Source organism: Muntiacus reevesi, chromosome 4 (genome assembly GCF_963930625.1).
Source record: "Muntiacus reevesi chromosome 4, mMunRee1.1, whole genome shotgun sequence".
NCBI classification, from domain to species: domain Eukaryota; kingdom Metazoa; phylum Chordata; class Mammalia; order Artiodactyla; family Cervidae; genus Muntiacus; species Muntiacus reevesi.
In genome coordinates this window covers 160,828,784-160,844,985 of record NC_089252.1, presented here as the reverse complement: position 1 = coordinate 160,844,985, position 16,202 = coordinate 160,828,784, and the positions used below count along the sequence as shown (strand labels likewise).

Genomic DNA, 16,202 nt, shown 5'->3' with positions numbered 1-16,202 from the left:
GGAGTGTTCCGGGGAGTGGAGGGGTGCAGGCGCCGACGACCGGGGGCGGGGGCGAGCGGGGAGGGACTTCGGGGGGCGGCTGGGTGGGGGAGGGGTGGGCGCGGGAGCCCGGGGGCGGGGCCTGCCCGGCGGCGGCGGGAGCGGGGGCGGGGCTGCCCTCCTGGGCCGGGCGGCGCGCGGGCGCCCGGCGAGTGTGCGCGGGGGCGCGCCTGCGCGGGCCCGGGAGGAGGCTCCCGAGCGAGGCGGCCCAGGCGGCGCAGCCCGCCGCTCCCCCGCGCCCTGTGTGAGGGAATCGGGGAGGCCCGCGGCGCGCCGGGGAGGGCGAGGCATGTGCACGGGCCGGAGGGTGCTGCGGCCGCCCGAGGAAGAGGAGGACGGCGGCGGCGGCGAGGAGAGCGGGGGGCTCGCGGCGGCGGGCCCGGGCCGAGGGGATGCAGCGGACTGTGTGTGTCTGACTGTAGCTGACGCGAGGCGGCGAGGAGGCGCCGGAGATCCGCCAAAGGGGCGACCAGGGGGCGGCCGCGCTGGCGGCCGCGAGAAGTAGCAGCAGGACGGGCGGCGGCGGCGGCGGAGACGGCAGCCTTGAGATGCATTTTCTCCTCCAGCGGCCATGTTAACCAGGAAACCTTCGGCCGCCGCTCCCGCCGCCTACCCGACCGGTAAGGAGGCCCGGGCCCCGCGGCCCCCGCCGGCCCCCGGGCCAGCCCTCGTGGCGCCGGCGCCCGCTGCCAGCAGGACCTCGAACAAAGTCTGCGCCGCGGCTGGGCGGCGCGGGGTTCCCCGGGTGGACGGCGCGCCCTCGCCTCGGCTCATTGTTAACACGCGGGCCCCGAGGCTCCTCGGAGCTGAGCCCTCCGGCCGGACGGGAGCCGTTCCTGACCCCCCAGTCCCGGGCTCGGCGATGCGGCGGCGCCCGGCTCGGCAGTCCAGTCGCGCTCCGGGCCTACGGACGCCCGCAGAGTGGACCGCCGGCCCGGCCCAGCCCGGCTCCCTGGCGCGGTCGCGAACTCGCTCGCGCGCGGGGAACCCTACTTAACTTTGCAGCCGCCGGAGCCCCGCCCGCGGGCGCGCCGGGTTTCTGCGTCCCGGGCCTCCCGCCGCTCCCCGGCGCTCGCACTCAAGGTCCCTGGCTCGGCCCGCGGGAGAGCGGGCTCCGCAGCCTGGAGGGGTGGGGTGGGGCGGGGCCACGGGGTCCTAGTGACTTTCTCCCCCTTGACCCTCTTTTGTCTCCTCCCGCGCGTGGCTGCCAGGCCGAGGAGGGGACAGCGCCGTTCGCCAGCTTCAGGCTTCCCCGGGGCTCGGTGCGGGGGCCCCCCGGAGCGGAGTGGGGACCGGCCCGCCCTCCCCCATCGCCCTGCCGCCTCTCCGAGCCAGCAACGCTGCCACCGCAGCCCACACGGTGAGACCCAGCCCGCGGGCGGCTGGGAGGGGGCCGGGGGCCGGGAGAGGGGCCCGGGGCACCAGCACCCGGGCTTGGAGGCTTCTGCAGCCGGGAGAGGGGAGAGAGGTCGAAGTGCGGGTGTCTCCACGCCCCTGGCCAGTGGCTCGTCCGGGACGCCGCCCTCTGGAACTTGGGCGAGCCCAAAGCTGCAGCCACAAAGGAGGATTCGTGGCACGGGCCCCTCACTTCCCCTCCGGAGCCCGCCCACCCCTGCGCTCCTCTTCCTTCGAACTTCCTCCGGCTCTTTTCCCCTCTTTTTTTCCCCCCTGTCCTTGCTTCCTCGAGCTCGTTTCCCTGACCCGATAAACATCCCTCCCCCTCCGCCACCACGTTGGGTAGTGGATATTTATAGAAATAGATATGTGTTAGGGTCAGCCCGGCTGTCCTGCCCGGAAAATAGATCCCCCAAAGAGCCTCGCGGGCCTGGCCGCAGCCAGCAGGGAGCACCGCCACTTGTCCTCTGCGTGTGGAAGCATGTTTTATGAGTGCTACAGGTTTGAGCATAGCAGAAATTGTAATTAACATTAACAAAAATAAGAGCCGCAGCCGCAGTCAAAACAAGCCACCCCTGTAGGTTTCTGCAGTTGGGTATTATTCAAAAGGAAAGGGCCAGCTTTGCTTCCCAGGGAGATGGGAAGGGCAGGGCGCCTGACAGGGCCCAGAGGGAGGTGAGAGCCCAGCCCCAGACCGGTGGCTGCAGAGATCGGCAAGCTGGACTGGACTTCAGCGTGTGCCTCTTTTCTCGGTCCCAGAGAGAGCCCTTGGATGGTGGCTGACAGCCTAGCGGAGCTGCGCACCGGAGGAGGTGATGGTTTCCAGGGTCTTGTTTACATATTCCTCTGGATCTTTCAGAGGAAACGCCTAAGATGGTTCTACATGAGGGGCGCTTGCTAGGGATATGGCTTTGTTTGCCAAGTGAAAGTTAAGTTCTTGTAGAAAAGGCTATTTCTAGCCTACAGCGGGATAGCTCTGAGGGTCATGTGCTCTGCGGAAACTTGTTTATCAGGGGAGAATTTGTGAGGGAATGGCCAAAGTGGAATGTTTTCTGTTAGACCTGATTATCTGTGTACAGTTCCACAGGAAAATGTTTTCTTAAATCTTCTCTCTCTCTCCTTCTTTTTCTGTCTCTCATGACACATCTAGACCCAGGGGCTAAGAATTCACTGCACAGAAGTTAACCAATCTGTTGGGGCTGCGGTTGATGGAAGCGAATCAGTAGACTGCTGATTCTGCGTGTTCTTGTCTCGGGTGATGTTTTAGTTGATAAATTGCCATTGGGTTTTTTAGGTGTTTCAGTTTGTTTGTTTGGTTTGGAATCATCTGACAACTTGGAAAGTATAACATCCAGTTTTTTTTCATGTCTGAATGTAATCATATGACTCGGTGTCACCTGGAAATGAAATACTACTTGGTTTGCATCTGGATTCTGGTTTTCTAAGAGTGGGCTTTGCTTGATCAGAACCTCTTTGCAAATGAGATGTGTATGAGATGATGGAAAATGAAAGGTGATTACTATAGGAGTAGTCTGTGGGAGACCAGAAATGAAAAGATTATGTGGGTGCTTCTCAGCTCTCCTAATGATAGTGCTTATATTTTACTGTGGTATCTATTTGATTCACCTAAAACTTCAATATGCCATTGATGAGAAGCTTGGTTTTGAAAGTATGAACTTTGGTTCTGGTTGTTGTTTAGTTTTGATTTTATTTACAGAATATTGCAGACTTTCTCAAATGGGTGAGTAAAAGGACCACGGGGTTTTATCTGGTTCTACGCCTTCATTTTATGGATGAGGAGAGCTGACAAGTTAACTGGTTTGGTCAAGATGCCTGAGCTAGTTTCTATGAAAGCTGGAGCTAAAGCCCAGGCCCTCCTGAGTCCAGCTTTACATACTGTTTGACTGCTAATTCTAGGAAATTGAACTGGTTTGGTTATAAATGCACAAACCTTAAAGATCCATGTTTCTGTATGTCTTTGAGATTTTTTAAAGTTTTTAACTCCACAGCAGTTACAACTAGGAATAGCTATTAATGATTGAGTAGGGGAAGGGCATTATGAAGAAGAAACTAGTGTTTGCCTGTTTTCCCTTGTGAGTGATGATGTAGGTAGATAAATATATGACTATGAGAATTGTAAACTTTGGAATTTATCTAGTGCATTGCCCTCTTGTTCCTTGTCTCCATGGTTATCTTGTATTTAGTCATTTTGTTTATGTCTTTTGGTCATAAAAGCACACCTAGTAACTACTCTGATTCTTAATAGTTTTTTCTTTTTAATGTTTTATGGGGCTTATTAATTCGCTAATTTTTAAAATTCTGAAATATTAGTATTGTATCACTTTTGTAACTGCTTAATGTTTAAAACACTCTCCAGTTACCAGTTTTACTGTTGTAAAATAATTGGAGTTGAAGAATGAATATTCCCACTTTAAAAAATAGTTGAGTTTGGTAGAAGAAAAGTAGACATTTGACTCAGGGCCACACAGACCATCAGTGTTTGAGGAGGAGCTAAAATTCCAATCTTTTTGGACTCAGTTCTATTCCTATAACACTATATAGCATTTCTAAGATGACTCCAGTGAAATTTTAAAACTCCCAGAAATGTTAACATAGGGAAGTATGTGTGATTTTCCCTTTTATTTTTGGAAGAGATTGAAACTACCAAATTGGCTAAACTATTGTTCTTACATAATTTTTAGTGCAAAAATGTTTCATGGTCAAAGAGGGCTTTTTTAGGTATCTCTGCTTTAATCCATACATTTTAGGTATCTAACAGTTATATCCACTCACTGTGTTATTTTTAAATTCAACAGGCACTGTGCTAGGTAGGCATTGGCAGAAAAGGAAAAAGCAAGTAAGAGGTTTTAAACATCCTTAAGTTTATGGTATAGTCCTGGCCTATGCATTCTGGAAATGTTTTGGCATTTCTAGGTTTTTCTTCCCCCTTTTTATAGAACAGTTCATTGCGCTTCTGACCCAGGTTGTGATTGTAGAGTCCTATGGTGTTTAAGACAATATCCTCCTTTACTGGAGCCCCTCAAATGAATTTCCTTAACATCTGGAAAGTTTTTAAGATTCCACATGTCACTTTTAGGTATTTAGTTGATGCTATTATTCTTTTAGCAGGCTGTCCTTGCCTCCATGTCTCTGCTTATGTATTGCAATCCTAACATTTTGTGACTTGAGTCACCAGGGACAAGTCTTGATTCCCTGGGTGTTAACTTCTTGTTTTCTTATGAAGGTACAAAGGTAGTTCTCAAGAATAACTCAAAGAGGTGAGAGTTAAAAAGGAGTTACTGACATACATTCTTCCATTCAGCAGAAATTGACTAAGTGCTTACTGTATGTTTGGATTTATGTCAATAAGGATTTAAAAAGATAACAGGTGACCCCACCCTGGAACTGCTCACATCCTGGTTGGTATATCAGGTGTGAAAACAGGTGTGAAATGAAATAAGTATTTTAATATATCAGTGCTCTGTAAGCACCCTGGAAGGGAAAAGGACCTTTTCTAAGAGGAGGTGAGAGTTGAACTGGCCTTTGAAGGGTGAATAGGAGTTTTCCACATAGCCCACTTTAGCAAGGAGATTTCAGGCAGCACTTGGGAAGGATGATGGTTCTAGCTCTCCTTTCAGTTCAGTTCAGTCGTGTCCAACTCTTTGCGACCCCATGAACTGCAGCACGCCAGGCCTCCCTGTCCATCACCAACTCCTGGAGTCCACCCAAACCCATGTCCATTGAGTTGGTGATACCATCCAACCGTTTCATCCTCTGTTGTCCCCTCCTCCTCCTGCCCTGGATCTTTCCCAGTATCAGGGTCTTTTCAAATGAGTCAGCTCTTTGCATCAGATGGCCAAAGTATTGGAGTTTCAGCTTCAACATCAGTCCTTCCAATGAACACCCAGGACTGATCTCCTTTAGGAAGGACTGGTTGGATCTCCTTGCAGTCCAAGGGACTCTCAAGAGTCTTTTCCAACACCACAGTTCAAAAGCATCAATTCTTCAGCGCTCAGCTTTCTTCATAGTTCAACTGTCACATCCATACGTGACCACTGGAAAAATCATAGCCTTGACTAGACTGACCTTTGTTGACAAAGTAATGTCTCTGCTTCCTCACTACTATACTAAGCACACTGTGCCCTTTACCTTGTTTAACCCTCCTGACGCCCCTAATGAGGCAGGTTTGTTACCCTCTTTATACCGATAAGGGCCCTGAGGCTCAGAGAGCTTAATTGCCTAAGGTCATATAGTTTGAAGTGGTGGAGCTTCGATTCATTTCCCTTGTGTCTAATTGAAAATCCCTGAACACCTTACCATTATGAAACATGACCTCACCGAAAAGAGAGGAATGTAAAAGAGTGGTGTCTCCATGGGTCAGAGGGAATCCAGTTTATTATTCTCAGAGAGAGTGTGACAGTGGTAGGTGACACTGGAAAGACTCAGGTCATTTAGGCTTAGCATTTTAGAACCTCATGTTCTTGCCTGTAAGTTCTTGAGTTCTTTGTGGAAATGGAGTGCCCACATGAGCCTTAAGCAAAGTCAGGGGCAGTGTGAGTGACAGTTTTCAGTGGTAACTCCAGAAACAGCGGAGAGAGGAGATGGTGGATTCTAGGCTTACAAGCAAAAGGACATGTGAGGAGGCTGCTTCTGTTGTCCTAGTAAAAGATACAAGAATGCCAGGTGGGATAGCATGGCTGGAGGGGAGTGGGTCAGTTAGAAGTGACAGTGGGGCTTCATGGTGACTTGGGAAGGTATAGGAGACATGGAGATGAACTGAGTGACTATTTGGGAGGGTGACTCAGTAGGTAAAGAATCTGCCTGCCAATGCCAGAGACCCAAATTTGATCCCTCTGTAGGGAAGATACCCTGGAGGAGGAAATAGCCACCCACTCCAGTATTCTTGCCTGGAAAATCCCATGGACATTGAAGCCTGTTGGACTGCAGTCCAGGGGGTCTCAAAGAGTTGGACACAGTGAGCACAGCAGCACAGCCTTTTCTTGGTCAGAAATTCAGAGTTATGGGAGGAGGAAGTGGTTTGAGTGGAGAAAGTGCAAGTTGAGTTTGAGTTGCCCATGAGGAACGCAGCTGATCTGTAGTTGGACACAGCGAGTCTCAAGTTCAGGAGTCATGGATTGGGCTTGTCTAAGCTGGAGGTGTTCCAGGAGAGTTCCGGGAGTGAAAAGCCATGAGCAACTTGAGGCTTGAACTCTGGGGAACCCTGGACCCCTCCTTGATTGCTGCTGTGGAGGAGACCAAGAGGAGATAGTTGGGAGAGACAGAAGGTCATCCAATTCATTGGCAAACTCTAGTTCTAGTCACTCAGCTTTTGTGATGGTATTTTAAATTATGCAGAACATTAAAACTGCTATTAGAAAAATTGAAATTGGTTTCTGAAGCTCAGAATGTTATACTTTACCCTCTTTTTAGAACTTCCTATAGCTCCAAGGTCAATTTTGTCCCCAGTGAAGCCTCATGCTTTTGTCCTGTGTATACTGGTAGTGTTGGTTTTTCTTCTGAAATCTCTCCAGGCTGCCCTGAAGAGAATGGTTCTCTAGGAGACATATATTTCTAATTTCAGGTCCTTTCATTCCTGGTACTTGAAAGACCACAGCGGGGAGGAGGAGAGGTACAGAGAGTGAGGCTTGGACAAAAAGCATTGGACAAGCCTGTACTACTTCTATATATATATATCCAGGACTTCCCTAATTCATTTTTATGAACTGCTTTGCTTTTGGCAAAGAATGAGGATAAAATAACTTGTCTAGCTACAATGACAGGAGATAAGTTCATTTAGCATAGAATATCATCTGTGAGCTTAGTAGAAGGGTTCAACTAGAAGTCTTGCAGAAGTCTAAGAAGTAAAATCCCTCAGTCATTGAAATCACACTTCAGACAGGCCCAAGTACTGAACTGTATTCTCCTTTGTCTTAGAAGCTTGCAGAGAGAAAGCGCATGCCTCAGATAGTGCATCAGTTAAAGAAAATTTGAAGGTCTTGGACTCCTAGTTAAGAAGGACTTGGAATTTCATTTTGTAATCTAGATAGTCCCAAACCATTTCTTGAATTATGATATTATATAGAACACTTCTACGCATTTAGTGATATTTAAAGCCTAAGAGATAGGGTTTAGGAAATGATGGGGAAAATACTGGAAGTTGAGGACTTCAGATAATTGACTGTATACTCCTGAGAAGGGCTGTGTGGCCAGACCTCAGAGAACACTGAATGAATGAGATGGATTGCAAACAGCAAGTTGATCTTTAAGCTTTCATATTAAAAAAATCACCTACTGGGATGCTTTTAAGACTTGTGAGTTATTGTCTGAGGCTGGCAAGAATTCCTAACTAGGAGGGGATCCTGGCTGTTACCACCCCTCACTTCTTGGCCATAATAATGCTTTAGAGAAATCCCAAGTAGATTCTCTGTAAGAAGGCTGGGGCCCCCTGGCTTATGCCATCACTTTTGTTCATACAGGAATGTTCAGGGATGGCTTGTGTGCCTGAAATAGAAATCGCTACATTGTATTCCTTGTTGGAAAGCTGAGTATCCCAGCAGCGGGAGAAATACATGTTTTGAGAGAGCCAAGCCATTGACCAAAGGAAGGCCCAAGTGTGGCAGTTGGATTGTTGGGCTGGATGGCCTTAAATGGTCATCACAGTCAGTAAAGCCCAGAGACTTAAAATAGGTTTGGGGTTTACAAGATACTGCAGTATATATCTACATGGGAATCTTTTCCAGCCTAAAAGTACAATTCTTTTTGCTTCTGGATCATGTACTTTGCTACGTGTAATTAGTTCGATTTGCAAGTAGTGGAGAAGACCAGAAATGAAGACAGCAGTGCTCTCAGAATAGAGCTAGATGCCAAAGATGGAGTAGTAAACAAGACCGACCTGGTCCCTGCCCTCATAGTAATAAAGAAGCTACTAAGTGAAGTGTGAAAGATGTTGTAATCCGGGGGCGGGAGAGCCCGTAGAGTGCCGGGGTGTTCATGCTCTTTCTGTCTCCTTTCATCTTGATATCAAGTATGGGTTGAATGGAATGTCTGTGATACCACAATGCCTGTGCTAAATGTTAGGTAGAGAATGATGGCCAAGAAACCTGATCTCTGCCTCCAGTGAGAACTAAAAACTCTTAAGGACCCTGAAAATGTGTACAGCAATGCTGTTAGGGGCAGCAGTTCTGGGGTCCTTTCTTTTTTTCCAGATCCCTAGTTCTGTAGCCATCCCCAGCCCCTCAGCCTCCTCCGCCTCTGTCTGAGGCTGTCTGCATCACCACGTCCACTCCCCCTGTGGCAGTGTTGGTGAGGTCCCTGCTGCATGCACAACTGTTTTCCTTTGAAGAAACCTGATACTGACTGTACATTCAAACCCAGTTGGATTTCTTGAAGGTGGGGGTGGGAGCCAGCTTATAAAATGGCCCTTGGGAGCGAACCGCTTCTGCCCACTGATGTTCCCCCTCTGCATTCCAGATCGGCAGTGGTAAGCACACGATGAATGACCACCTACACGTCGGCAGCCACGGACAGATCCAGGTTCAGCAGCTGTTTGAGGACAACAGTAACAAGCGGACCGTGCTCACGACACAGCCGAATGGGCTGACCACGGTGGGCAAAACGGGGCTGCCAGTGGTGCCGGAGCGGCAGCTGGACAGCATCCACCGCCGGCAGGGCAGTTCCACCTCTCTGAAGTCTCTGGAAGGCATGGGGAAGGTGAAAGCCAGCCCCATGACGCCCGAGCAAGCGATGAAGCAATACATGCAAAAACTAACCAGCTTTGAACACCATGAGATTTTCAGCTACCCCGAAATATACTTTTTGGGTCCAAATGCAAAGAAGCGCCAGGGCATGACAGGCGGGCCCAACAACGGTGGCTATGACGACGACCAGGGATCCTACGTGCAGGTGCCCCACGACCACGTGGCTTACAGGTACGAGGTCCTCAAGGTCATCGGGAAGGGGAGCTTTGGGCAGGTGGTCAAGGCCTACGACCACAAAGTCCACCAGCACGTGGCCCTGAAGATGGTGCGGAACGAGAAGCGCTTCCACCGGCAGGCGGCCGAGGAGATCCGCATCCTGGAGCACCTGCGTAAGCAGGACAAGGACAACACCATGAACGTCATCCACATGCTGGAGAACTTCACCTTCCGCAACCACATCTGCATGACCTTCGAGCTGCTCAGCATGAACCTCTACGAGCTCATCAAGAAGAACAAGTTCCAAGGCTTCAGTCTGCCCCTGGTCCGCAAGTTCGCCCACTCCATCCTGCAGTGCCTGGACGCTCTGCACAAAAACAGGATAATTCACTGTGACTTGAAGCCTGAGAACATTTTATTGAAGCAGCAGGGCAGAAGCGGGATTAAAGTGATTGACTTTGGCTCCAGCTGTTACGAGCACCAGCGGGTCTACACATACATCCAGTCCCGTTTCTACCGGGCCCCGGAAGTGATCCTTGGCGCCAGGTACGGGATGCCCATCGACATGTGGAGCCTGGGCTGCATCCTCGCAGAGCTCCTGACCGGTTACCCGCTCTTGCCTGGGGAGGATGAAGGGGACCAGCTGGCCTGTATGATTGAACTGCTGGGCATGCCCTCCCAGAAACTGCTGGACGCGTCCAAAAGAGCCAAAAATTTTGTGAGCTCCAAGGGTTATCCTCGTTACTGCACTGTCACGACGCTCTCAGACGGCTCCGTGGTTCTCAACGGCGGCCGTTCCCGGAGGGGGAAACTGAGGGGCCCGCCGGAGAGCAGAGAGTGGGGGAATGCACTGAAGGGGTGTGACGACCCCCTCTTCCTTGACTTCTTGAAACAGTGTTTAGAATGGGATCCTGCAGTTCGCATGACCCCTGGCCAGGCTTTGCGGCACCCCTGGCTGAGGAGGCGGCTGCCAAAGCCTCCGACGGGGGAGAAGACGTCTGTGAAGAGGATCACTGAGAGCACCGGTGCTATCACATCCATTTCCAAGTTACCTCCACCTTCCAGCTCGGCTTCCAAACTGAGGACTAATCTGGCACAGATGACAGATGCCAATGGGAATATTCAGCAGAGGACAGTATTGCCGAAACTGGTTAGCTGAGCTGAGCCCCCCGATGCTGGTAATTCTGAAAGATATGACATTGCTGAGCCTTACTGGGTTGAAAAAGAGTAGCTCAGACTTGTTTTTATTTGCTCAAAACTCGACTCATTTGTATCTTTTCGGCACTTGTTTTAATGTAAGAAAGTTGTTTTGTTTTATAAAATACATGGGGACAATGCTTTAAGTTTTTATACTTTCTGAAACTGTTTTTGTGTTCTAAAAGTACGATGCGCCTTACTGTGACTAGTGTGGCAGAGTAATAAACATCAGTGGCAGGCCATTGATCACGTCGTGACTGCCGCGCATCTACAGATCGGTGTCAAAGACATTCACTATGTCTTCATGGTTCATAGTGTATTCTCCCCCAGGTGATTGCCTCTGAAGGGCCCCCGCACCCCCACGCCCTTCTCTCTCCACACTCCAGGTTCATGCACAGGTGCAGCATGTCCTGCTTCGTTTTCCGTAAGTTACCTGGCTGGCAGTGATGGTGGGAGGAGGATGATCAGGACGAAAATGGTATTGTAAGAAAAACTGCACCTTAGAGGTTTTTTCCCTGAAATAGTGCTCAGAGACAAAATCCCCACAGTTGAAATGCCCAGTTAGCATTTTGACGTTCTAAAGGCCGGCCAAGCAGACCTGGTGGATGAATGGAAATGCGTGTGTCCCTCCAAATTCTCCAGTGTGATCAGCGAGCTGTTTTGCAAAGAAGTCTCGTTTAACAGAATTTGGTTTTGCGCCTAAAGTTAGAAATGTATTCCATGAACTAACTGTTCTTCCCTTCTCTTTGCTTTTCTCCCCACTGTTCCTCTTTCACCACACATCTGTTGCTTGCATCTAATTTCTTTTCCTTCCTTCAAATACATATCCCAGACTGTTAATACAGAAAAGAGACATTTTTAGCTGTGATTATGACCATCTTTTTCATGTTCCAATTTAAAAAAGAACAGCCTAGCTACTTAAGGTGGGGATTTCCATAGTTCCAAAGACGGTTTAGCAGACTTGAGTGAGTTCACACTTCAGGTGCCACAGTAAGGTTCTTTTAGCCTGGGAAAGCATCACCTCTTTAAAAAGAAAGAGGGTTGAAAATCCTCTTCATGAACAGACATCAATTGTCCTTGTCCAGCAAGGCCAATTTTAACAAATTCTAAGGAGGAAAAGTTCAGCCTCAAGTTAAATGGTTTGACTTACTCTATGCATCATTAGAAGAACCACAGACATTGCATTCCTCTGTTTTATTTTACTTTGGTTTGGATTGCACTTGATTGTTTTTGTGGGAATGACACTTTACCTGGAAAAGTAACTCTTGAGAGTTAGGTAAAAGAATATTTTCTCCTCTGAATAAGAATTATTTTCACAGTGAAAATTTCAGTATTTTATCACTAATGTATGAGCAGTGATACATATCGGTTTCAAGGCACGTGGAAAAAAATTTAGTTATGTGCAATTTAATATAGAAAGATTTCTGCCTGTTTGGACAATAGGTTTGGGTAGTATAAAATAGGATAAATACTCTTTTATATGCACAGATATTGTATGGATTGCCTGTAAATTGATTTACAAGTACTTAAAGCATGGTCCCCAGTGAGGCCAAGAAAGTTTCCGGTTAAGTTCTTTTAATATTAATCCTACAGTTTCTCTTGCTTTAAAAAAGAGAGTAGTTTTGAACAAAACACTTTACTTATCTTGAGACTTTGTCAGTTGATGGTGGAGAAAAATGCTCAGGAAATATTACAGATATTTGCCAAAAAATCAGTAATAAGATTAGCTTATTAATAAGGTAGTGGTGTTGATATTTGCTTTACTATTTAAGGGTGTCACTGATTAATTTATACTTCTGTATTTAGAAATTATAGCTTCTTTCCCCTAGTCAAATTCTTTAGCCTGTTGTACACATTTCTGTGTAATCTGTGGAAGTGCAATAATGTTAGTAAGTTGCATTTTAAATGATGCTCATGTGATCAGTCAGTGGCTTATAGAATTTAAAGATTGTGTATTATTAAAATTTTGGCTTAAAGGCATAAGAAGTGTAAGACTTGTGGTGGCTTTTTAAAACCATAAGCCTCTTAATGATGGTTAGCGTCTTTAGGTCATTAAAACAAACAGAAGCATAAAGGCTATTTTCCCCTAGCAATGCTCCTCTTCTGCCGTAGCCACTCCCAAGATTTTCACTGAAATAAATGAACCTGAGCCTGCCATTAATATGAATTTCCCTATAGCATGATTATCCATGTTAAAATTTATAAACAGACTAATACTCCTACCCCACCACACAGAACTGGTTCTTAAGATGCCAACAGTGCATTTGTGACTACCTTTATTCACAAATGTAACCGGAAACTTTTCAGCCAAACTAAAATGTGCAGCGCTATGGGGCTCCCCCCACACCGCACCTCCTAAATACAGTGACATTTCCCTTATTCACAGAGAGCCACCACGTTCAGTGTTTAGTGATAGAGCTGCTTTTTAAGTCTAGCTTAATTACAATGTCAGAAAAGAAAACGACAAATGTTGCATCGTTGAGATTTTAAAACATAAACCAGTGAAGGGCTCTGATAGGCTGCTAGGAGTTGGCTTGGAAACAGTCCTTGGTCTCACAGGTTGCCATTGTCTAGGGATGTCTGAGCTGTTTTCAGATTGAGGAAGAGCGCAGCGCAGTTTGGTCTTCGGTTGTGGTCTCATCTGGCTCCGTTTCTTGCACCCCCAGAGCGTGCGTTACCACTTAGACGTGTACTGCTACAACAGTGATGCAAGGCAGCGTAGGTTAGCAGTAGAGGAGAACGTGTGCCCTTAGTGATAACAATGTGCCTTTTGTTCTGAATGCCATGTTGTAGGGCATGCATTTTTTGGCCTCTTTAACTCTTTGAATACTAGGCAGTAAGAATGGAACCCACCTCTGCAAAGAGACATCTGTCTTAAACATCCAGATACTTACTAGCCTTAATAGAAACCATAAGGCATAAATCATCGTCAGGCACCAAAAAAGGTCGCCACTGGTTAGTTACACACGGAGTTCCTATGTTTAAGGGGTTAAAGATGGTCTTTGTTGTATCTTAACATCAGACTGATTTTTTAAATGATATTATTTTTTTGTTATGCTAACACTAGACAAAAATCGACTGTATTTGTAAAAATTTACCTCAAACCATTTAATTTTATAGTGTGATTAATCCCAGGGCATTTGGTATGAACCAAAGTGCATTCCTTTTATATATGCCTGGCTCTAGTAAGGATGGCCAGGGATTTTTACAATTTGGGTGCAAGGCACTTAAGCCACTTTTAAACTTACTAGGTGGTTTGGAGTCATGTGGAAGGACTCCATCAGAATGTTAGGAAACACTTTAGGCATCAGTAGCATTGGGCCATATTGGAATCTTCAAAGTGTGAATTATTTTCAAGAGAGCATTCATTTTTGTAATTTTTCTCATCAAGAATATTCTGGTAAGCAGAAGACTTAAAACTGATTTGGTTGGTAAAGGTTTTAATATTGCCCAACATAATGCTGTGGTAGCATTAAAAAAAAAAAGTATTTGTGAACTCTGTTTCTTAGGGGCTTGTACATCTCTGCTATGGACATAGATAAAATTAATTGTAATTATACTCAGCTCAACTGCTACAGTTATGTCTAGGCAGTGGCTTGGGTTTCTATCGAGCAACAACTTAGACACGTGACTGTAATATGCTGCAACTGTGTGTACTGAAAATATGTGAAAATGGTTGAATGTGGACTGTGTATATATGTATGTAAAAATTTCTGTGAGAAGCTGCTGTCGCCACTTAACATGAAATATGTTCTAGTGGATTTTAATCCTAGTGGCCAGTTCTATGATACTGTATGTATTGTATAGCTGATGACAGGAGTAAGACTGTTCAGTGAATATTTGTTAAATTTTATTGTCGTGGCCAGAGATAATTTCAGAATAAAATTTTAATGTCCTACCTTACTTTTCTCCCCTTTTCTAACTGTAATTTTATTCCTGATCTATTTCTGGTGTTAGTCTTGGTCTGGTAGCCTGGAGAGAGTTTAGAATACAAATATTTTTCAGCAATCACCGATTATTTTTTTATTAGTTCCATATAAATGTACAAATGCCAAGTCAGAAAGGCTAGAGTTTTAATTAGATCACTCTTGCTTTTTCTCAGTGTATTCTGTTCTTTACCTTTAGTTTTTTTGTGAGCCTCTGCTATATTCTCTATATTTAGTATCTTGCTAGAACATCAGATCTTTTTTGTGTGTGTTTGTTTTTTAATTTCTTTTTAATTGTCAGGGCCGTGGGAGCAGAGTTGAAATTATTTCCCACTGGTCTTCATTCTTCCCCGTACTTAAAGTCCTGGTAAATTATTCTTAATGTGCTCTCACCAGCTCCCCCATATTTTTTTTTAATGCTCATGCTTTTGCAGTTTTTGTACTCGGCGGTCTCTTTGGTTCACATTTTTGGGAGTTTTTCGTGGCTCCTCTAGGCATGGCTGGAACAGAAAATAAGGCCTGTGAGCTGCAGCTAGCTCATGGTTTGTCAAGTTCAGTTAATACCAAGCGGAGAGTTTACTCTCAGATGACAGGGAGCAGATGCTGTGGTAATTTGTCAGACATTGCAGGGTTATTGTGTAGACAAATATTTCCCTCTTGTGGAAAGAACTACCTCACATTTTTATTTACACCCGTCCTGCCACCAACAGCAGAGGAACTTAGTGTGGCTTCCTGCATTAGAAGGGGGCTATGCTGAAAACCGGGGCACGCAATAGGAGTTCCCAGCCCCAGACTTGGTCTTATCACAGCCCAGGCCATGGACTTCTGTAACTGCTTCTCTTGTTTCTCAGAGTTCTTACCCAGTGAAAAAACTACCAACCCACCAAGAAACCCAGTATATTTGACACAGATTTTTAAGAGCTGTGCATTATGTATGAAAATGAAAGTTTATGCTAAAGCTACAGTTTGAAATATTGTCCAGACTTGACAGAGCAGATGATAGTTTTTCTTCATTCTCTATCATCAGATCCTCTCAAAGCTCTTTCTTAAATTGAATTTCTGTAACCTTTTCCCTTTTGGAATAAATACACAAATATTCTTGGAACCTCAAAGTTGTCTTCAAACTAGCACTGGAGGGTGTTCCTAGCTGGCATTGGTATTGATCTTTTAGAGCAAGAGAAATCAGTTGATTTTCTGTTTTGGAAAAAGAACTGTTGAGAGAGTTTTGAAAAAAGGGTGTTTGTGACTGTTTCATTGCTGTTTTAAAAAAGTTTGAATTTCGCTGCATTTCCTTTGGGCCATTAGGCAAATAAACACTTGTCATGAGTGATGTTTAACACCTTCCAAGATGAAAAATGACTTGCCAGTGCATTACACATACATAAGAAAATTGAATCTTACTGCAAAGGATTTGGTTTATTTGGTTTGACTTTGACTTAGTGTTTTGCTGTGGTCACATCCTTAATATCTGTGCTACATTTCGTATATATGGGAAGAAGAAACATAATTGCCATACCTTTGCATCTCAAGGACGTTTAATGAGCAAACTAATAAATTAATATTCATTCCTTTGAGGAAAGCTGACATTTTAGGAGTATTAACTAGCCATCTATAGAAGGGAGCAACAAGATATATAATAACTCCCATGTGTTCCAGAGCTTCTTGTATGCTCTTTATGAAGAAAGCCTCCCAGATCTCATGGTGGTGTGTGAACATCACGTCAGCCTTACTC

General features: G+C 46.3%; 1 protein-coding gene across 1 annotated transcript; it reads left to right on the top strand.

Annotated features, from left to right (window-relative positions):
- The first annotated feature begins 227 nt into the window (after nt 1-227).
- On the top strand, nt 228-14,447 carry DYRK2 (dual specificity tyrosine phosphorylation regulated kinase 2). The gene is made up of 3 exons (XM_065934685.1): nt 228-659; nt 1,251-1,399; nt 8,905-14,447. Exons 1-3 carry the CDS (start codon nt 611-613, stop codon nt 10,504-10,506), a joined length of 1,800 nt encoding a protein of 599 aa, XP_065790757.1. The 5' UTR covers nt 228-610; the 3' UTR covers nt 10,507-14,447.
- The last annotated feature ends 1,755 nt before the right edge of the window (nt 14,448-16,202 follow it).